Genomic DNA, 23,485 nt, shown 5'->3' on the forward strand with positions numbered 1-23,485 from the left:
ACTTCACGGTCAGGGCGGCTAGGGTCTGGAACCAACTTCCAAGAGAAGTGGTGCAGGCTCCTACCCTGGGGGTTTTTAAGAGGAGGTCAGATGAACACCTTGCTGGGGTCGTTTGACCCTAGTACTCTTTCCTGCCAGGGCAGGGGGTCGGACTAGATGATCTGCTCAGGTCCCTTCCGACCCTAGAAACTATGAAGCTATGAAAAAGGTCAGTACCACAGAGGTCACAAACTTAACTGTGTGGTGTCTAGATAAAAGGTTAGAAAAGGTTCCAGGTTAGGACTGTCAAAGAATTATGAACCATGGGGTGGGAAAACATTTAAGTAAGTAGCCTTTCAAGCCAGATGGAATCTAATTTGAAAGCAGGTGATCACTCAGCTTCAGGATTATATATATATTTTTGCATCACTTACCACAAAACAAACTGCTGGAGAATCAGCATTTCCATGAAGGCCAATACATACAACAGAGTTGTTCAGTTGACAACCAAATTGAGTGGCAATATCCCTAGTAGTGTAAGAGAAGAAGTTCTCTATGCTTTTTATGCAGCATGGTGCAAAAACCCCAATACAAACTGTACTGTTTAAGTAACCCAAACAGTGGGAGATACAGGCAAGTCAAAATACATCCGATTAAGTTGGCAAGTCTCAACCCAGGGAAATTTACTTACCTCCAAAGTGGGTCCAGTCAGCAGATTTGCTTGGCAAAGGCAATCTGGAAATGAAAACACAAGACTGTGTAATTTATGAGACAAAGTAAGTTACAGGTCCTCCCCACTGCAAATGCCATCTAACAAGTACACTAGAGCAGTGGTTCCCAATCTGTGGTATGTGTACCACCAGTGGTACGCAGACAACCCATCAGTGGTATGCAGCAGCAGGACATGGAGGCACTCAGGGCACCCATGCCCAGTGCAATTGCTTGGCAGGGCATGGCTCTGGCCAACGCTGCACATCAGTGAGGGACCCAGCCTCTGCTGGGTCATCTATCGCCAGCGCTCTCTGCGCACACGTTCAACTCTCACACTTGTCGAGCATGGAAGGTAAGCCCCATGTGCTGCAGCCAGCTGCCTTCCCTGCTGGGGCTGTGCAGGGTGGGAGGGAAGCCGCAGATGCCTTCCCCTGGGGGGCAGGCTTCAATGTGCAGGGCTTCCCTCCTATGCCCGGTGAGTGCAGGGAGCACCAGTGATACCAACTGTCCAGCAGAGGATGCACCCCTTGCTACAATGTGCAGCTCTGGCGGAAGTTGCACCCTGCTGGGCACCCTGAGCACCCCCGCCTGCTGCTCTGCCACGGGGAGTGCAGGGGTCCCCACCTACCCCGACATATACACAACTCCCCCCACACTATGCTTCTCCACACACCGCCATACCCCCTTACAACCCACCATACACACACACCCATACCCTCCCTGGTGGTACTTAAGGTTGTATTGCTTTAAATTGGTGGTGCGCAATCTGTCAGAGTTTGGGAACCGCTGCACTACAGAATAATTTGAATAAGGTGATATAGAGAAAAACATGGAAAAAGATTTTTGCAAAAAAATAGACTTTACGTATGGATTTTAAAGACAGCAATACGAAAATGGCAGACAAAAGTATACGTCTTAAGTATAGAAAGAAGCCTAGGAAAAAGGGTGAAGCAGACAGCAAAATAGGATATGAAAGGTGAAGGGTAAACCAGGTTTAACCCTCGGCTTAAACCTGGTTTACCAGTTCCCAGGCACCTCTGGTATCTAGCAAAGTTGATACTTCTCCTCACCTCTAGACTTACAGGTCACAGCATTTACCTTATACGGAGTTGTTACCTGGTTAATGATAGGCAAATCAAAGCCACACTAGAGACAATGGGTCCACCTTGTATCCCTGAGCTCTGTTGGGAAGGATGGCAAGAGTCCTACTGTCATAAGATGATTTTACTTACTTTACTAGCTGTGAAGTTCACTTCCCAGAACTTCAGTCAGCAAAGTCTGAAAAGATGCCAGCATAAAGCCTGTCACTCCTTTGTAATACAAGGATTCCAGATCCACGTTTGTGGATCGTCTTCATTTCCACACAACCGCTTTCCTGGCATACATACCGTTTTGCAATTACCAAGACAAGGAATAAGGAGGGAAAAATAACTTTAAGCTAAGCAAATTTTGTAGTCACGTACTTGTTGAGCTCCTTGGTATGTGCATCCGCTCCTTGTTGTATCAATCTATCCAGTACTTCCACTGGAGAGGTGGAACATGTGCAGTCTTCATCTAGATTTCCCTTGGCTTTCTTAAACAGCTCCTCAGTTTTCTTGCTGACAAAGAGGTAGGCAGTCTTTGGTAATGCAACCTCAAAAAGATGCTCATACTGGGGAGGCTGCCAACTTCCAAGCTCTATCCTTCTCTGTGCTGGTACTTTGCAAGGGCTAGGAGTGAGGATACTGGTCTCCACAGAGGTTTGGCTTTCCCCGTTACCAGCAGGGTTCTCACCAGTGCCTCCAGACGGCTTGTCTATAGGAGTAAATGCTTGTTTAGGTGTGTCTCGTGTACCCTCAGGACCAGGTTTGTCCAGAGAAGAGGTTAAATGCTCAGAGGTTAGACTGTGTCCCTGAACACCCAAGGCTATAGATTGGGGCTTCTTTTGACAGCCTAGTAAACTCTCGCAACTTCGATAGAATGGAGAGTCAAAACCTCCTCTAGGCACCATGGGCTCAGCATCTGTGGTGATCTCAGAGATTTCTTTTGATATTGCATCTGAAAAAAAGGACAAGACAGAAACAGGTAGACGAGCTAAAACCAAAACCGAAAACAGAAAACAACTTTTGCTGCTGCATTAAAACAATCTGCCTTTCACCAGTGGTGTGTTCTGCTCCTAGCCAACTCCCATGGGTGACTTAGGCATTGTTTACCTGGTACACACTTAGGCTTGCTCAATATAACCTGGGATATAAGTCCTGCAAATTGTCTTGAAGTAAAATTAGAACAGGGCATCATGTCAAGTTTATTTTTGGGGGGCTGGAGAGGACGACTTTTTTTTCCTGCTCTTGCCCAAGATCAATTTCTCAATATCTTTTGGAAATGTTTTCGAGTTTCAGTGCCTAGACAAAATATTTAGGAGGACACATGCTGGTAGGCAGCAAAAAGTGGATTAAATTTTAGACTACTATTAAGATAAAACAAATAAGAGTAGGTTATTAGGAACAGAGCAACTGAAAACCTCTTGGCTATGCCAATTTGAAGTAGTGACATTTCTAAATGTGTTGCTCCCAGGCTGGAGGTCGGACTTGAAGATCTACAAGGTCCCTTCTGACCCTACTTCTATAATTGCTCTGTTTAGCCATGGAATAAAAAAATTTCCCTGAATTTACAGAGGGGGAGGATGAAGTGCGAAGAAAATGGAGACTAGTTAATCACAAACATGGAAAAAAGTGTGTAGTATTATGTATTCATATAGGTTTAAAAAAAAAAATTCAAATCACTACAATCTGCAGATCTCAGAGGTACTCTAGTCCTCCAAACAGAGTTTGAACTGGAATATAAACTTTGCAAAATATTCTCTAAAGAGGGATGCTATTTCCTTACAGTAAGCATGGATATGCTTTTTTATGAAGACAGAATTTATATATATTAGGAGAGGTTTATCTGCTCATCCTCCTAGGATGGAACGTTCCCTCCTCCACCCTACTTTTAAAAATTTTGGCAGAAAGTAAGTCTTTTTCCATTCCTGTCAATCTTTCCTAAGAAAAATATTTTGGACTAAAGGTACTGCAAGTACTAGGAGCAAGTAGCAAACACTTGAGAACATGGGAATTCTTCCAAGAGTTTGGATCTAGCAACTATACATCTTATGCTGTTGATAAAACAGAAAAGCAGATACAACAAGGACTGAACTAACAGAGGTTAACCTATGGACATTAAGAATGATAGTGAACCAATCGAAGCCTGGAGCAATCTCAGTCTACACTAGCTTTACGCCTAAGGAAGCTGAGTGTTATGGTGTAAAAGCCATATAAAGATACCAGACATTACCTTCTTCTTTGTCCTTTTCAACACTGTCCTCATCATAGGCCAGACCACCTAAAAATTCTGGAAGATCTCTCAAAGGTACAGAATTTTTACTGCCAGGTGCTTCTGAAAGGAAAAGAAAAAAAAGAAAACAATTAAGTTGTAAATATGCTGTACTCCACAGGAGGACTTGACAATACAATAGCATATCTTCCATTTCTGCTTGAAGGGTGTTACAAAAAGCTTGCCCCTTCTTCCTCCCAGTACTCCTCCAACGAGGAGCTCACCTCATGTCTGTTCTACCTGGAAGTCAAGAGTCCTTAAGGGCTAGTCTTAGGTCCCTCCAAACCCAGCCAGTATGGTTTTGAAGTGGAAAAAAATTGCTCTTGCAGATTGAGATGAGGTAGACTCCTCCACAAAAGAGAAGCATCATTTACAGTTGTACCCATTAAATGGGAAGCCATAACTTTAAGGTTCAAAAACACTATGTTTTCAGATAAGTTTTTAACTCCTTTCTGAATTCTGATTTTCAGTAAGCAGTACTTACCTAAAAAACGAAAAAGGGAAACAGAATGGATGCAGTGTAGACTGAACCAAACACCACATCAGAAGCTCAAGACAGCTGCTGGGAGATGCATACTACACAGAGCAGGGAGAGAAACCTTATGTTTGCTGCTCAGTCAAAATTGGAAGCTTACTAGAAAGCTTCACATATCTCCCTAGCTAAACTCATATGCTAGGAAATTCAAATACCAGGTGTTGCAAAGCAACTTCACTGGGGAAAGCCAGGCTTAAAGTGAAAGCATCTTCTCCACCCTTAAAGATACATTTACAATAATTCTTTACCATCTTAACAGTTGTGCCATCACATTTGTTTTCCATCCTTTCAGCTTTATGTGGTTGGGAGGTTTGAAAAGAGGCAATGCTAGATCCATCCCCAATAAGAAGCCCCATTTCACAACCAACCTCTAAAGATTTTAATACTTCTTAAAAGGAACTAGAAAGGAACAGAGACAAGCATGTTCTACTTCCATACATATCTGAGAAGATTTTTTTCCAAAATGCTCCCGTGTATGGGCAGCCTTTGTTGGACTAGGATGCATGACACTACAGGTCCTTTTCCAGCTGTGCAATAAATGCATGCTAGCTTCCAAAAAAGAAAGAAAACAAAGAAAATTACTGCAAGAACTTCAGCACTCTTTCTCCCATCCTTTACAACCTTCAGCGTAGCTCTGTTCAAACTTGTAACTGCAGCTATCAAACATGGGGTGGGATAGCTAAAAAGGCAGCCCACAGAAGCTGCTGATGCCAGAGAATAATACATTAGAAACAAATCACTACACTTCATCCTATTAAGACCTTAAGTTGAATCATAGCTTAAGTGGATGCTGTGACTTACTATGGATTAACAGGAAGGAGGAGGAAAAGGGCAGAGGAGAAAAGCTTGTGGCACCTGGACACATCTGTCCACAAAAGTGACTGCTATTTGGGGATAAGATTGAGAGCTGGGAGAAGAGGATGTAGTTTTACCCAATGCTTTCTCGCTGTTTATGACATTTTGCTGTCGGGACAGCGAAGGCCTCCCAGGATCCGGTTTGTCCTCCTGGAAGAGAATAAGGATTCTTTGCAACAGACATCACAGAACAGCAGCTAGCACACATTCGGCAAGAGGGAATTCTTTCAGACAGATGGCTTAAACAGCAAATCAATGAACAAATGTGGAAGAAACAGTGATCCAAATCTAAAGTTGTCTAAAGTCAGAGGCCAACCTGTCAGTTTGTGTTTAAGCCTAAGCTGCTTTTTCATAACTAAACAGTTTTAATTTATACAAAAGCCACCATGAATGACAGAAGAGAGATTCTCATGACAAGTCAGTCGGGAGACTGAAGTCAGCTTTGCCTGGGAGTTATAATTTGCTTTTACCTTCTTGTGAGGTGTGGCAGCAGCTGAAGGGGGTGAAACGTGTACAAAGTCATCTGAAATGCAGGACGGAGGAGGGGAGGTGGCTGGTGTCCCCAGTGGAGTCCCTTTCCCACCTGCTCAAGAGGCAGAATAGAAGAACATTATTCCCAAGAATGATCTATGGCCTTAGTCAGGTTCAAAGTTTAAAAAACACATTTGGGATACGCATCTCCTTACTTTATCCCTCAACTTGAGGTACCCAATCATCTTTCTGTACTCACATTAGAACCAAGCTGTGCAAGTACTTAACTGTGGCATTTTGAAGCTACCAGAAGGTAGCTTCACAATGGACATTTTGACATTCAAAAGAGCAATACATTCCATCCAACAGTGGAATCAGGACTGTAGTCTGCTGAACTTACAATCCTTTACACCCAACATGACACCAGTTCTCCATCTGGATTAAACAGAGTAGCTTTATAGACAGGTATCAATATGCAAAAATTAATTGACTCTGGGAGGAATCAAGGATACAGTGCTCCTGCCATTTGCTTAGCAGTCACAGCTCCAAAGTACCACTGCAGCCTATAGATCAGTAGTTTTCAACCTTTTTTCACTTGCAGACTCCTAAAACATTTCCTAGGGCAGTGCAGAGTCCTCTGAATTGTAAGTGTGGGTATTCACACACTTCTGATTAATCATCTTTCACGGACCCCTTAGACATAATCTGTGGATCCCCAAGGGTCTGCAGGCCACAGGTTGAAAACCACCACTACAGGTCAAAGGGACTGATGGCATCTACTGACACACCCAGCATAATACCCTTTTATTTGCCCATCTGCTCAATAGATTTAAGCATTTTGACACCTTTATAGCCAGGGAATGGGGCACCAACACAGCCCCTGTAGGGAAGGGGGCACAAGGGAAGAATAGGAGACTTTGGGAGAAGAAAGGAGGAATGGCTGCACACAGCCCGAAGGTGGAGATAATTTAAGAAGGACAAAAGGACAGCATGCAAGGAGCTGGGGAGGAAGGGAAGAAGGTGGCAAGCAGCCAGGAGTGCATGCAGTAGGCTCAGCCAGAAAGCAGCAATCAAGTATATGATCCTCTAGTTAAAAACCATGGCATCCTGTGCAGTTTGCTGCTTATAAAACAATTTAAAAAGAAAGTTCTGAAAATGCTAATTTTTTAAGAGCCTGCAGACACCTTTTAAGTATCCACATACTTCAGCAATCTGTAACAGTCTCCCTCATGGTTAACGTATTAAACTTCTGGTTCTGATGTATAATACATACCAGCTGTGCCAAAAAACTTGCTGTAAGGTTGTGATGAAGTTTGTGAGGACTCTGATGAAATAATTCCAGGGGAAGTTGGTGGAGTGGTCATACCACAAGTTACGGAAGGGCTCCAGATGGTAACCTAAGTAGAACAGATTACCAACAGCAGCAAGTCAAAAATGCTAAAGTAAGGAAAAACATACATGAAACAAGCATGTCTGGTATATGTCCCCTACTAACTATGAAACTATGTCCCTTGGATTTTGATACTGGCAATCACTTTACATAAGAATATGAACTTCTTTCATGCAGCAAGTTAGAGGCATATTAGGAAGCTTCAACAGATACTTAAATGAAAACAAACGCACCTATTTCTAGAATATCCTTAGAAAATGAGAAACCAATTAGAGGAGCCAAGGTTTTAAATGTGCTAGAGTGCCACAAGGAGCTGCATTACCTGCTGTGGCTCAGTTGACAGCTGCATAGATTGTGGGCTCAGAGTCTGAGGTAGCTGCCCTGGCATTTGTGATAGTGTTAGCCGAGGAGTGGAATTAGGTGTAGAAGTCCCTGGAGTAAGAAAAAAGTATGAGAATGTTAAATCAAATCTGATATGGCTTTTGATGAGCCTTCTGGCTGATATTAACTTATTTAAAACTATTCAAATCTACTTACCTGTTCCTGCATACCAAACTACTAGGTAGCAGATTTATCCCTTCCAATCCACATAAGATACACAAATCACTACAGTGACTACTGACTTGAAAGTTTCAGTTGACACCCTGATGAGGCCTAATCTTTAAAGTGCTAAAAGCTTTCCCAGCTAGCTACCACTAACATTTCTGAGCACACACACACCAACACATGAAAACAGGAATGGATTCCATACAGTTTCTACAAATAGGGCCACGTTGCAACAGTGCCAGAGACATTTATCTTCAAGGCTTTTTGCAAATTCTATACACAGAAGTGTAATGTTTGTAAACCCACCCTCACCTCACCAAATGGCTCTATAGATCTGGACCTGAAGAAGGATCTATTAATAAGAATTATGATCTTCTGCAATATGGCTCATCTACTTCCACAGATGAAGAGACTATGAAGTGCCATTCAGTTCTTACCATAGCTGCTCGGTGTGTCACTGTAATGGCTGGCACTGAGGTCAGTTTGATGATGCTTTAAGTGTGTGCAGATTTTCCGTGACACAGAGCAATAGCCATCTTCATATGAGGCTTCTGCTGGGTCCAGGGAGATTTTGGCACATTCTATCACAACATCATGCGTTTCTAGTCTTTTCCACCTGCAGACAGTTTTCGGATCCAAAAGAGTCAGTCAGTACTAAGTCAATACGATTAAAAACAAATGACCCTAGAGATACCAGGAACTGATTTGCAGAATGCCTTGTTTGGTCAGCCAGCTTTACACATCTTCAACTGAAACATGAACAAGGCACTCCATGTGCTTTCTGAAGCTTTAAACAGTTTAAAAAGAAACTACAATGAGGTGAGTCATAAGAGGGAGCTCCGAACTGGAGACATAACAGCTCTGATGCAGACCTGTTAGGGTCTGCCATGGAACACTCTGGGAAGAAGGAACACCATACAGAAGCTTGAGCAGCTGGAATCTTCAATGCATTAGGAAATCAAATCAGCTAGCCTCAGGTGATGGTAGTCCAAATCTCAACTGACCAACTGTGCAGAACTTTTATTAGTTATTATGCAAGTTAACATCTGGAATGCCAGACTAAGCTGTACTGCAATCCAATTTTGGTTATGTGTTCTACATTTGCTTCTTTTACTTTCAAAACCTCACTGTACACTGAAGTACACTGCTGTTGGCCATCAGTTGAAAATGTCAAGCAAAACAGTTTGTATAAGATACTAACCCCAAATGGGCCTTAACAGACAATTCTGTATCTAACGCTTTAGATGTGCTGCCCACCCCAACCAAATGCAGCTGGAAAGAGCCTGAAAAACTGAACATTGTGATAGTCAATGGGTTCCCATTTACTAGTGTTTTCCCAGTGACTCTCAAAGCAGGGCAAGAGCACTACTGTGCAGGAACAAGAGTCAATTTCTCCTCTTCAGTTGCTGGGCCTGTGGAAACAAGAGAAAAGCAGCAAGTGGTGCTGCTGCTGCAGGCAAATGAGCCTATTCCTAAAGAGAGCTAGACCACTTAAAAAACAAACCTCCTAAAAGAAGTGACCAGTAATGTTTCTAGGTATATAGTGAAGGCATTTTATGCACTAGATTTCAATGAACCAAAAAGGGGAAACAGTCTAGAATTGGATGCAATTACAGACCAATTCAAGTAATTTCTAGGTCAAACTGAAATGAGAGACAGATTTCTCCTTCCTATGGTAAGAGGAAAAAAAGGAGAATGGCTAGCATGCAACAGTGCCAATTGCTTTCTACTCTGATTTAAAAAATAAAGATAACTAGTCTCCTCAAATCCTTTAATTACCTACTCACTAAATAGAAACGAAGCTGCAGCTTAAGACAGCTGCTTAGGATCTATTCTCACATATTTTGCATATTCACCCCAGTTACAAGCCAGACAACAAAAGCCTTACATTTTACCTGGGGTACCTTAGAACACTGATTGCAGAACACCATTGGCATAGGCTTTTCTCATGAGAGGCATAGGTTTCTGTTGTGTGCCTCCTGAAAAGAACCAGCTCTTTGATAGTTTTTTCAAATAGAAGAGAAGATATATATACCTTCGTGGGTCCAGTTCATGGTCCTTGGATCCAGTCACTAATTCTGGATGAATTCGCACATGTTCCATCATTGGCTGGAGAAGTGGGGGCAAGACAGAGAAACACATTTGGTACAAAGCTTTTCAGGTACATTATGCTAATGTTCTACTTTCTGGAGTTTAACAAGCAGTTCTAATAGTCAAAAGACCTACTCGTTTAGAGAACAGAGTGTGACAACTCAACCAAGCTGTTGAAACATGCTTGTATCTTTCAAGCCTGCCTCACAGCTATTAAGATTCCAATCTCTCAGTAACCTGTTACAGCTCTGTTTCACTGCACAGCACTCTTAATCCAAATATAATGTGTGTAGCAGATAACTGCATTCTTGCAATTATAACATGTTCACCCTAGATGACGACAACTTAAGCAATGTTTTACCTTGACCACCTCTTCAAAGGTCTCCAGGTTTTCCTTCATACTGTAGTAAGAACGCAGAAAGGAGACAAAATTGCACGGGTACATTCCATAAAGGCGGTGAAAGAGAGCATAAACACTGGCATGGAGGTGTACAAGATAGATCTCTGGAACGTGACCTGCAGGAAACAGTTGGGAGCTTTTTTATGATTAGGGAAGTAAAATGACTTCTGCAGACAAGATCAGAAGAGTCTTCAATTCGACAAAATTTGAAAAGAAACAACATTGAGAATGCCTATCTTAATTTAAAAAACACATAGTTTTGAAGTACCACAGCCTAGGAAAGCTGCAAGACTGTATGAACGGAGAGGTAAACCTGCTCATAAACTGAAAAGACTAGCATGAAACAGTATATTCATTCTGATCCTTTAAGCAAAGCATGGGTCATGCAGATTGGACAGAGTTTTGGGCACAGAGTTTTCAGTAACTAGGTCTACAGGGTGACAATGGACACCCCTTTCAGCTCAGAGTCAAATAAAAATCCAACAGAAACAAGTTACAAGTTAGAATTATGAAATTAACAGATCATTCTGGCCTGTATGAGCAGCTAAAATACTAGTCAATGCACAAATGAGCTTCTAAACTACACCCTACCTTCTCAGTCGTGTCATTTGTTCAGAAGGCCATACAACCAGAAGATATGCACACATGCAAAGCTTTCAGTCCTGCATCTCAAATGTCTTAGAATAATCCTAGGATAATTGGCAAGAATATAGATTTTTCCATCTAGTATTGATTTGTCCAGTACCATTATTCCAATAGTTGTCAGAGAGGCATTAGCTGAATTCTTACATCCCTCCCCAGCACTCACTCCGAAGAAACTCTCCAACTTTTCCAGCACCTGGTTCAACTGCTAGTAGGTTTTCCTCTCATCCTTTTATTTACCAGCAGCAGCTGCAGCCTACTCAGAGCTATTGTGATTCAATTCCTGCCCAGTAGCATCTGCAATAGAGGCAGCAGCAGCACTTTTCATCTGAAAGCATGTGAAACCAGGCATTTCTGAGTGCTGTATCAAGGAACACCATTATGTCAAAAGAAAGGAATAACTACAGACTTTAGGAGCTCATTTTCTGCATTTAAAAACCTAACCCCATCCTGCTCCTAGACCCACAAACTGAAGGGCTCAACACTAGTCTGAACAATCCTACTGAACCATACTTGCAAGCAACAGTCAGATGTCTCACCTGGATTCTGCAAGCACCAGGCTGAGAGACGGCCAAAGATAACGAAGAAATCGTGCAGGTACTGTTTGCCAGACTGTGGAATCATTGGCAGCATTGTTATTAACACTAGAACGCCTGTGGTGAGTACTACTACATCTGTGTCAGTCTGCAAGGAAGAAAAGCTGTATTAGTCGATTCAAAAGATAAAGCTTCACTCTGTCCAGATGCAGAACCAGGATTCAGCAAACACTGCATGCCAATGACCTGTGAAAGCTCCTTACATGGAGATTACCTAATTTAAACTCACCTTACCTTGGCTCACTGAGGTAATTATCTCTTTAGCCCCAAGGATCTTTGAAAGAAGATCAGAGATTCCAGCTACTAACACACCTTTCTGCCGCTGAACTTTTACCTAAAGGCCAGGCTTATTTCAAAGGCAGTCTTATCATTGCTCCTTTACCAACACAGTTACAACCAGCAACCCTGACTGCAATATGAAGCACCCTACCTTAGGTTCCTCCCAGAACTAAGCAAACCCTTCCTTCATAGCCTGAGATTTGAAACCTGACCTGGGTATCCCATACAGCTGACATATGACATACATTAGGCTCAGAAGCCTCATATTAATCTCCCTTTTCATTTCATCATTAATGCCTCCAAGCCCTTTTTGTGCAGCAATATGTTAGCCAAGATACCCGTCACAACATGACCACATGTGTGATAAAATGAACCCATCTGGGCAACTGCACAGTCCACGGCATCCTAATTTAGAGCTTTGATGCAAGTTGACGCTAGCAGCAGTCATTCAACTTGCCAGACTGCTCGAATGCACAGACAGCTTTGGAATGCTGAAACATACACCCAGAAGATTAAGCACTGCTGAAACACACTGATGTTAGGTGGGTGAAGGCATAGTTGTATGGTATAATCCAGTAACCAAAGATGTCCCCAAATATAAATGTTGCTTGCATGGAGGTCTCCATTTTGTAATTTTTTTTTTTTTTTTAAATACTTTGCAAACAACTGTAGAAGCCTCATGTTTTGCACTATAAAAAGGGGATCGACTAGTAGAACACTAGTTAGATTAAGCAGCAAGAGCAAGCTAAATTGTAGCTGATAGAATAAGGTACAAACAAAAACCAGTTGCCAGGCAGGAAATTTCTGCACTAGTGCAAGTACATTATTTTTCTCTGACATCCAATTAGGATGCAAGAAACTTTGAGAAAACGTTTTAAGAATCATCTTTACACCACTGACGATGTACATTTCTGTTCCCTGCATTCAAGGATCTCAGCATGTTTTCCCAATTTAAGTCAATTCTCTTAGCACCCTTGCCACACATTACATGATTACTATCCATTTAACAGATAGGAAAACCAAGGCAAATGGAGGTAAAGCACCTTCCTCAGGATCCCTCTACAAGTGAGTTGCAGGACAGAGTACCCCCACCCCAAGACTGTAATTGGCAAGATATGACAAAACAAGACAGTTCCTTCATAAGATGCCATAAGATATTTGAGTTATATCTAGAGGTTTGGATTGAAAACAAGCTATTTTACACAGATGTACACACAGCCAAGAATTTCTGCATACAATCAGTGCAGAGTAGACAGTGATCAGCCCCTTATAAAAAACATGCAATACACTGATACCATTGATTCATTTCTCACCTTGAGACACTTGAGTAACGAAAGTAGGAGAGGCGCTTGAGAAAGCTTGTGTTTCCAAGATGGCTGTCGTCTTATCACATGACCCAATAGTGAGAGAGTGGGTAAACGGGTAGCAGCTTTGCCCATATATTCATTAATTTTATCCAGTAGGTGCTGAAACAGAATACAAGGGAGAGGAGTGGAAAAAGAAATTAAAACACATTACAAAATAATTGTAGTGATCTCCTTGAACAAGTTGGCATCACTGGAATTGGTGTAGTAGTCCGTATCTTTAGCTACGGAAATTAATAAATATGATATTTATAAATGTGAACTTAGGGATCCAGACAGCCTGCAACCCAAGGAAACAATTAAATACTGCCATTGAGTAACTTAAGGCATTCACCCCAAGATCTGCCACTTGGGCTTAGCAGATCATTCTGCATCAGGATTCAGTCATTGCATAACAAATATTTCCAACCCCATTAGTTTTGCCATGAGTTCATTTAGACATGCTCACTTGTTTGCTGGATCCCTTTCTGCTTTTCAAGTTGTGTGCCTGATACCCTTCTCTTTAGCTAACAAACCTAACATTAAACAATCTGCTGCTGCCACTGATGATCAATAATACTATAAATAAAGCCTATTACATTCCACATGAAACAGGTCTTTCGGGAGCTTTGACTGAAGTCTACTGCAGCCATCAAGCCAGTTTAGATAATCCAGGAAACAGGCATGAAGCCTTTCCTTTAAAGGGTTTTTTTGATTGGGTTTATTTAAAATCAACCTACTATTACTATACAGATACAGAAATCCCTATATCAACTGATCTAACCATTAAAAAAAAAATAAGAATGGGCACTATTCAGAAGATTCTACAATGCTAGTAGTATCTGCTGTATTTCAAAATTTTATTACAGCCAACATTGTTTTACCTTGTCATGAGGCTCTTGCAAGCTGGACAGGATGTGTAATGCCTGCTGAGAATTGGATTCCAAGAAATAATCTACTAGGTTGTTCACAAGCATAGGTCCACGGTCTAGTAGTTGGTTGGGCACAAGAAAGCAGGGTAGTAAAAATAGTTAATTTTAGTACATACATATTCTGTAGTAAGAACCTTGTACAAGACTATAACTACAGTAATGACTACAAACTTGAACAAGTACTGTAGACATTACCCAGATTTTTTTTTAAGAGAACTGCAAATTACTTTCTCCAGTCCCTAAGTATCCCACTGATTTTATTCACAACTTGATGGGACAGCACAGAAATGAACTGAACATAAGATTAGAAAATCCACCTTTCAGGTAGTTTCAGACCAACAGTTAAAGGTGTGGCACTACCTATTCTTGCATTTAGGCAGCAAAATGAAGAATAATTTTATTCATTCCAAAACATAGCATGACTCATTTCCTCTGTTTCACCAAAAGCGTCTCTTCATCTAGTTTCAACTGGTCATGCGCATAAGAAAGAGAGCAAAATCACCTTTTAACCTGGGATTGCATATATGTGGAAAATCCCAGTGACCTTATAAACAAGATCAAGGAGACTGTTTTAGAGAACTAAACTGCAGAATATCAGACATGCCAAGAAACTCAACTTTTAGCCAAGAGAACAAGGGAGCTTTCAGCATCCAAAGAGCTCACTGGCGAGAAGTCACAGATGCAGAGATGTCGTCACATTTTTTGCTTGCTTCTGCACACCTTCCCACCTCAATTTAAAATGAGGAGCACATACCAGAGTTGAGGTTGTCTTTGAAGGCAGCTGTTATATCTTCCATGTCAAGAACCGAAGAATCCAGCATTGAGAGGAGCTCACCAACATTTGCTTGCTGGGCCATTCTGTCTACTAAATGCTTAAGCACGGACTAACACGAATATGCACATTAAAACTTCAGCAGGTTCCTCATTAGTGCCTCTACCACACTAGAGGGACAGAACAGAGCACAGATATTAAAACAAATAAACTACCTCATTTTCCCCATATTTAAATCTCTCATCACTTCTCTATTGCTTGCTACAGGATTACCCCTCTGATAATATTAGATGAAAACTGTCACTAAGGATATTTTACCTGCAAGAAAGACATATGCACCGGATAAACTATTTACAATGTTCCATACTTACTTCAAACACCAGTATGTCACATGTGGCTTTGTACATTAAACACATTTTCCAGAAAATGTTGGTCAAAGCACCCAGATAATAGCCTTTCGTTTACCATTTTGGATCTTCAGTTTTAGACCAGGACAGCCATTTACAATTAAGAGATGGTAGCTGTGAATAAGATTCTAATAGCTCTCTGAAAGCCACCAATCCTACCTGTTCCCACAGTTGGGAGGTAATGTGGCTGACCCTCCAGAAAGTTCACACGCACCAGACTGCAGTATCCACCTGCCACCAGATTCACTTCCTTGTTCCTATGACTCTTCCCTAAAGCACAATCCAGCCCAGCTTCACAAAGCCACACACATGCTTAACTTTGTTAGTTCAGCTAATCTTCAGCCTTTCAGTGAACAAAGCTTAACAAAAAAGCAATAGCATGTTGAGGGACTGGACTGAGGAGGGATGGGTCAGAAACAGGAAAGTGAGAGAACATAGCAAAGCTAAAATAAAATCAAAACCACAGGATGGACAGAGGAAGATCTCAGCATGCCAGATCATGAACCACGGGGCATTTCTCAATCCACAGAAAGGGGATAGCAGAATTGGAGCTGAATAAGAAGAATTTATACGAGGATCGTCCGTAACCTCATCTCATTAGGTTTCTTGCTCCTAGGCTATAAGCTGCTCTCGGTTCTGGTAACGCAGAGGGAAACTCAACAAAACATTGCTGACTGGGTCACCCGGTGACAAGATTTTCTAGTAACATTATCCGAGATAGATATCTTACTTTGAATACAGATGTCTAAGAACATCATCAGTACATGTACTGCTATGTTTACATTACCAGGCACAGGTGCAATGCCCAGATACAATTCCATCCGCTTTTATATTGTGGTAAAATGTTACTGGGTTAGTCTTTCAAAATCCTATTTAGAACACGTGGACCTACAGCCACTGCAAAAAGCATCAATTTTGGCTTCTAGCTACAAATTTACTACAATATAATTCCAGTCTTTGTTTTCTTGCAAGCCCTCTCTCATACAGTAGTTAAATACAGTATAAAAACCATGTACAAATGTGAGGAATGCAACTGGGTCCATTTACCAACTTGAGAAGGATATACAATAATGTGTTCAGAATAGTAATAGTGACATTTCATCGATTGGTTGCTTGGCCTTCATGAAACAAGACACAGCTAAAAATTTGAACACACAACAAGCCACATATATTTTACTCTGACCACAAGCTGCATTCCACAAATAATGAAATCTTTCCATATTTAAAACCAAGCAAGCATCCTGACTGAATCCAAGTCAAATGGACGCTGGCTATCACCTGTGACCCATGCACAGATCTCTCTAACTGCAAGTGAGGAATGGTATCAGTAAATCTCCTTTTAAGAAAGAAGTTATTCTACAAATCAAGTTTAGCTATAACTGGCTATTGCACCCAGATTGGAAAAACCATTACAGACTTACCAATATGGCAAGCCTGAAGCCCTGTTTGTAAAAATAATGGAGGCCCAGCAGCTAAAAGTCAGCACCCTAGGCTACATAAGAAAACCTATCATCTACCACAAGTGAGAAGTCATATTACTAGGACAGAGAAAATGAAGAACAGTTTAAGAAGGGATAAGAGATGGTCAGCAGAAGATTACATAAAGCAGCAGCTTCTGTAATAGCTCAGAGAGGAAATTTCTTATCAATTCTACTACAGGCTTGTACAAAAGTCTATTCTCTTTGGGGGTCCACACAGGACAAGGAAATCCAACAGTTTGGAGGTCTGTCCCTAAAACCAATGAAGAATCAGCCTTTATTCGCCTCTAGTTTCTAGTCGTGACACGCACCTGTTACAAGCTGCACTTTTGAACCCTCTACATATAGATGGGATAAGCAAGCTTTTCAAATTGCAAGGAACCCTTTTCAACAGCATAGCACTCAGTGTTGCCAAGTGTAGCAGATGCAATGTAACAGAAGTCTGGCAAGAAGCTCCCAATAAAAGCCTTTTGCAACCATTTTTATCAGCATGCCCAGAGCTTTTTATGGGAAGTTCACACGTATCAATATCTTTCAAACTGCAGATCTGTTTTTAAGAAGCTACTGAACAAGGACAGCCTTTAATCAGCTTCAATATTCGTAACTTAACTTGTTCAGAGCAAACAGCCAAAGATACATTCTCCCCAAAAAGTTATGGTTAACAATGAAAATTCACAAATCAGGAAGTTCAAAAGGCATGGTTCCCACAGTACCAGGAATTCCACTGTCCTGTGCTTCACGTTACTGTTAGGTTGGTGTTTTAATGTATGCAGTGTGGCCAAGCAGCAGCTGTTAGGAAATTCAGTTATGGTTTCCACAGCTGCTGTTACTTTGCTGTGCCACATGTATTAAGTCAAATTTAGCAGCACACAGTAATATGAATACAGGCAGGCCAGTAGGTTCTGGTTACTGTGGGAACCATTGCTTTGAATTTCCTGACTTTTGCATTTCTCTCTCATAATACTGAACTAAAAACTGTATTTTTTTTTTTAGAACTGTTTGCTTTTTCACATACACACAAGAACTCATCAACTTAGATTAAAACAACATGAAATGTGGACTGACAAAAAGGGGACAAAGTCATATTCCACAAGGGATGCATTTAGTCTTAAACTTGGTATTTGGGAACAAGATAGAATTAAAAGTAAAATGCATGGGTCTGCAGCAAAGGCTCCAAATAGAATGTACTGTTGTGACATGTTTTAGCTCCAACTACTCCCAGCTTTGGGAAGTGGCAAAACAGAAGAGCTCAAGGAAAAACAGTAACACCAATTTCAAGAAGTGAGGACAATCCAGCACAAGGGGTAGAGTTCAGTAGCAGTACAACTGTAATACTGGTATTTACTGTAGTGTCTAGAAGCTGCAACCAGGTTGGGGCCGCATTAAGGCAGGTGCTATATATACACAGAATGAGAATTAATTAGGGATCAATAGGTGAAACTGAATTCTAGAACAATGGTAACAAATGTTCATGCTTAGAGATTAACAGTCCATGGTTTATACACACACTTCAGAGTTAAAAGGACAGCCACAGTCCCAAAGCACCTACACAGGTCAGATTTTGTTTTGCAATATGCAAGATTCCTACTGAATTTCTGACAGAGTCCTATTCTTCCTAGTTTGACATCACACAACAGCAACTCCTCTGACTGCTTAGGGAAGCAAAAAAGTACCAGGCCTCAAAGGATACTGAAGGAAAAATGGGTGGATATTCAGCATCAACAGAAATTCTTAGGAATAATGATAGCAAGAAGAGATTAAGTTAATCTTAACTTCTTTAAAATGAAATGCACAGTCTTGACTTTAAACTCTTATTGCTTCAAGTGAAAACAGATGTAGTGTCTTCCTCCCAAATCTGCAGGCAGCTGCAACATCTACTGCTAGGGAGCAACAGATGAAAGTAGAACAGTTCACTACTAATGCTGGGAGCAGCAACAAGTAAGGAAACAAATCAACTTTATACTTCTGATACCACAGGGGAAAAACTGTAAACAGGAAACTAACGCAACAGTTATTCAAGGGAGAAAAAACTCTCAAAAATGAAAGGTTAAAAACAAAAAACGGTAAGATAGTGGAAAACCCTCTCTCCAAAACAGTCAACAGCTTCTGGAGAAGCAAAAATAGCCAGAAGACTAACCTCTTTTCCAGCAGCTACAAAAGTGCTCCAGATAAAACACCCATTAGCTACAACCTGAATGTTTCTTTCCTAACAAATTCCCAGACACAGAACTACTCCCCAAAACTGGCATGTGGCAAGAGAGGCTTGATTCCTTGGTTAAAATCTCTATACTTCTATCAACTCATTGGTAAGGCCTCCATTTTTTTAAATCTATTTCTGACACGTAAAAAATGTTCAAATTCCTGCCCCCCAAAAGAAGAAATTCCTGAAAAATCAGAAGTAGAGATGCAATGTACAAAGGACATTTTATACAGATGTTGTATAGGCTGTACCTGTTCTGTGGACAAGTAGGGCTTCTGTTTTCAGGGTTGTCAACCTGGCACCTTTCATGATCACTGAACTGGAGAAGTGAGAGAGAAAGAAAACATGAAGTTAACATATGGCACAAATTAACATAATTATAATGCAGATTAAGACAAACTGCAGTTAGGGCTCCTTTGTAGCTTTACAGTTCCTGAACTGCATTATCAGCTCCCTGCTTGAGTAACACCTAAAAACATTGCACAGTTATCTTTTTCTGAATTCTTGATGAATTATCCAAGACAGTGACCTACTGCTAGAGACCAACATTCTGCATCTTGTTGAATAGCATGAACCTATAAAACCTGCTAGACAGAGAATTTTCCTCAAGTTCTTTTAAAGGGAAATTGGATTTTTGTAGAAATGAAAAAGCACTACAATATTCTGCATACAACTACAAAATATTGCTACCCACCATACCCACCTCAGAGTGGGATATTATCAGGTACCTATTTCTAACGCTAAAGTTAACTTTTCAGTGCATTTGAGTAGTGTGGCAGATAAGTTGTCGCATTCAAACACTTACAAGACAGACACTTTGGGAAACTCATTCTCCACTTTGGTTTAATTTTGTATAGAGAATGAAGGAATAGTTAGCTCTTAATAACACCTGCATAGTGGTGGTGGTGTTGTTCAAGTGTTACCAATTCATCTGCCTTGAACTGGCAGCCTCAGGCACTTTAAAAACAAAAACAAAACATCTCAGAATTTCAATCCAGTTAGGATCTATTTGACAAACACAGATCAGTTGCATTATAACAAAAATTAAAACTGGAATCTGAGATCGATGCCCAGGCTGAACATATTGTTGAAGCACATATTAGTCCAGAAGTTTTCAAACTTTCAGGTGAGCCCTGCTTTGAGTTACAATTTTGTTCATGCCCACCCCTGCTGTCATCCCCCCACCCAGGAGAAGCAGTGCAGCCAGGCACAGGGCACCCCTCATCCTAGCAGCCACCGCAATACGACTTGGCTCAGCGGAGCCGGCTCCACCGCCTCCTGGCTTGGCCCCACTGCAGCTCTAGGCTGCGTGCCCGCCATGCTGCGCTCCCACAGGTGCGGCAACCCGCTGATGGATCCTGCCCAGGGCTCCCCAGCCCCGCATCCTCCTGCATGGCTGTGGCAGTGCCAGCTCCTTGCAAATATCTTGCCCGTGGGGCCCCCCCCACATTCCTTCCTGCCCCCCAGAGGGGTGCACCCCACAGTTTGAAAACTGCGGTATTAGTCCATGTATTTAAGATGTATTTGCTATGATTCTGACAAGAAGCTTCCTTTAAAAAATAAACAAAAGAAACATGAGACCCCTCCACCCCCAATTTCCCTTTGGTGTTGGTTGTTACCTCTGGATTCTCATGGGAAATACTGCTACAATTTTACTCCGAATCAGAAATTCGGGACATTCAGTGTCAGCAGCAATACACTAGGAGACTCCATCCTTATGGCTCCAGCAATGAGGACACATCTGTGGCAGGATCTGTTCTATGTCAAGATACTGCTCTGCTCTGGGGGGGGTATCACTATATATTGCACTTGGACAATTAACACAAAGATAGTAGGAAAAAAACATGACTATCCCAGAGTGAAGCAGCTGACAGTCGAACCTGTCACCCAATAAATTTTGTCATGTGCACTATGTCATGAGTAGCTGCAGTACCTCCCAAGGTCACTGTTATGGAAGCAGCTGACAGTATCAACCTTCCAGCTTCCCCATCTTGGTACAGGTTGCAAGTTCAAAGGGGATAATGTGGTACTGTATTTACCAGAAATATTTCTTTGGCAACAAACCTAAAGATATTCCACTGACCAGCACGGCTGAAATATAAAAAATTGTCTCCCCCCAGCAATAAAATTTCCATTTTTATTTACTGCACCTGGACAGTGCAAAGGAGATTTCAGAGTGCATTTACAAACAGCTTCACAAGCCAAGTCCTTCAGTTGTTCAAGTGTTTACATCTAAAAACCAATCCCCTTCAAGCATCCATGAAAGTCAGACACTCACACAAAATGCCAACTAGTACAAAGACCTCTTACAGGTAATAATCAAGAGACTATTAAAACCTGTGCCATATTTTCACTTACGTGAGAAAAAAGTTGCTCTCAAGTGTTTCGCAAAGGTGCTGAGAAGTTCATTTTACTTTGGACCGGATTACCAAATCACCCAGAGTGGGCTAGGCCTTCTCCAAATGAAAAAAAACCAAAAAAAAAACAACCCACAGCTGCTTCAGAGTTTAGGATGGCTGACAATACATGAAAGGTGGAGAGGGATTTAATACACAATCCCAGTCCATTAACTGACATGGTGCGTTGATGAATTGGCTCTTCACTACTACCTTCTCAAACCACAAGTATGTTATAAAGTTAATTGATTTGTTAAGTCTCAGAGACTCCTCTCTCACACATCTGCCTGCACCACTATATTCTCAAATTTAGCAAACCTCCACTAGAGATGCTGACAACTCAAAAAGGCATAATACATATCAAGATTGAGGTATATTGGCAGAACTATATGGAAGAAAGCTGGTTGCCTGAAAGCAACCTGAGCCACAAGTAAACCATGCTTTCCTTTACTTCTACAGACACTACTGTTATGGTTATAAGGTAAAAGGACTGCATACCTAGACACCTCCAGATTTTTGCTGGCATACCCACTCTGGAAGCTGACAAATCCAGAACAGTAAAGCACTTGCTATTCCTGTTTGATTGCCCAGGGAAAGTTATCCAAGTCTGCTTGCCAGGGGATGCACAACCACATCACTAAACCAACTCTCAGTGATACCTGTTTTGAGGATCAGAGAAGCACAAAACATTACTGAATCCTTTTATCCTCCTAAGGGCTTACAGACACCACCCATTTCTTCAGATCTCACTTTGCTACACTACTGTAGGCAATTCAATCCACAGTAGCAAAGGGGGTGGAGAAGAAAGGCTGCCAGAGTGCACATTTTTTGTTGTGACATTTTGTTTTTAAAAATTAGCGATGCTCAGAGCAGGTGTGAACAAGAATAGTGAAGAACAAGAATAGAAGACAACAGCATCAGGTCTTCTCTAGTTCTGCTGCCATAAATAAAGCTACAGCAGTGGGCAAAAGAAGAAAAATACCTGTCACCAATACATATAGTGTTGTAAAGTGAAAGTTTCCATGGCACACCCATCACCCGTATGCACAAAGAGCGCCGCTTTAAGTGCTCTGTAGGTGAGAGGCCTTTCAACCTCAGGCCTCATGGAAGCTGTCAGGCAGACAGCCTAGCATTAATAAAGGAGATAGTGTTCTATCAGATACATGGGTGCTGACAATTTTCCTGAGCTTCCCTAAATTGAATAAAGCAGGCAGCTTAAGTGACCTTGTGCCACTAAGCCCTGGCTATTCCACATGAACCCATCAGTGAGTGGCCAGTCCTCCAAGCGCTGCAGCTATTAGGAAAAAATAAAAAGAACAGCTCTCTCCACTCCGGGAGCTAGCAACTTAAGACCGTTCTAAAAATATTCCACACTTCTAAAATTGCAACAGTACTGCATCTTATTCCATCCAATGAGCTGCTGCCAAAAACCATAGTATATACACATTTACCATTTTAAGGCGAATGCTTTGCCGAAACACAAACTGTTAATGGAACCATCAGTCAACATCAGCCCCAAGAACATCAGGACAGTGGCACTCTAATCAAGTTGGGTTCAAGATGCCCAATACAAGAATAACCACCTGGCAATATCCAGCTTTGCTTTGAGGGGGAGAGAAAATGTGGCATGCTGTTCATGAATTAAGAGAGCTACCTGATGCACATCACACCAAGTCACAACCCTCTTCTCTGCTTCATTTCCAGACCTGATACAAGTTCCCAAATCTAAACTAAGTTACCACCTATGGAGTTAAAATTCAAGATAATCAACACATGCATTTTTACACAGCTTTCTGTAGGAAGATATCTAAAACAGGAAGAAGATGACTATAATAATCTAATTCAATGCTTTTTAGGCTTTTCTTTCAATTGTGGCTTTGTTATGAGCTTGTTATGCTCATTACTGACCTACAAATTCCTGATTGGGGAGGGGGGTGGGGTAAGGGAGAAGCAGGAAAAAAAAGGAGCATCAGAAAAGGAAAAAAACCCCTAAGCATTATAAGCCTGGCACTTTTCAGCCCGTTGGCAGAAGCCATGGATTTTCTGCTACTAAGCCTTTTACTCAACAAAAAGATTTTTTTTTTTTTTTTTTTTTTTTTTTTTTTTTTTTT

General features: G+C 41.4%; 1 protein-coding gene across 5 annotated transcripts in view; it reads right to left on the bottom strand.

Annotated features, from left to right (window-relative positions):
- The window catches only part of TSC1 (tuberous sclerosis 1), a 33,734-nt gene that overhangs the window by 7,775 nt on the left and 2,474 nt on the right, over positions 1–23,485 (bottom strand). Inside the window, exons 2-16 of one of the 5 annotated variants that reach the window (XM_019510718.1) lie at positions 19,230–19,292; positions 14,876–15,063; positions 14,074–14,177; positions 13,160–13,312; positions 11,511–11,655; positions 10,291–10,445; positions 9,874–9,947; positions 8,276–8,454; positions 7,615–7,724; positions 7,176–7,299; positions 5,902–6,017; positions 5,509–5,581; positions 4,003–4,104; positions 2,154–2,727; positions 671–714 (exon numbers count right to left, since the gene is read on the bottom strand). In XM_019510718.1, coding sequence (XP_019366263.1) covers positions 671–714; positions 2,154–2,727; positions 4,003–4,104; positions 5,509–5,581; positions 5,902–6,017; positions 7,176–7,299; positions 7,615–7,724; positions 8,276–8,454; positions 9,874–9,947; positions 10,291–10,445; positions 11,511–11,655; positions 13,160–13,312; positions 14,074–14,177; positions 14,876–14,978 — 2,056 coding nt within the window. In that variant the 5' untranslated portion in view covers positions 14,979–15,063; positions 19,230–19,292. Of the gene's footprint in view, positions 1–670; positions 715–2,153; positions 2,728–4,002; positions 4,105–5,508; positions 5,582–5,901; positions 6,018–7,175; positions 7,300–7,614; positions 7,725–8,275; positions 8,455–9,039; positions 9,229–9,873; positions 9,948–10,290; positions 10,446–11,510; positions 11,656–13,159; positions 13,313–14,073; positions 14,178–14,875; positions 15,064–19,229; positions 19,522–23,485 lie in introns of those variants that run through there. The other 4 variants (XM_019510719.1, XM_019510720.1, XM_019510717.1 and 1 more) reach the window with 4 other exon arrangements.

Source organism: Gavialis gangeticus, unplaced genomic scaffold, assembly GCF_001723915.1.
Source record: "Gavialis gangeticus isolate Ggan-Ray unplaced genomic scaffold, GavGan_comp1, whole genome shotgun sequence".
NCBI classification, from domain to species: Eukaryota; Metazoa; Chordata; order Crocodylia; family Gavialidae; genus Gavialis; species Gavialis gangeticus.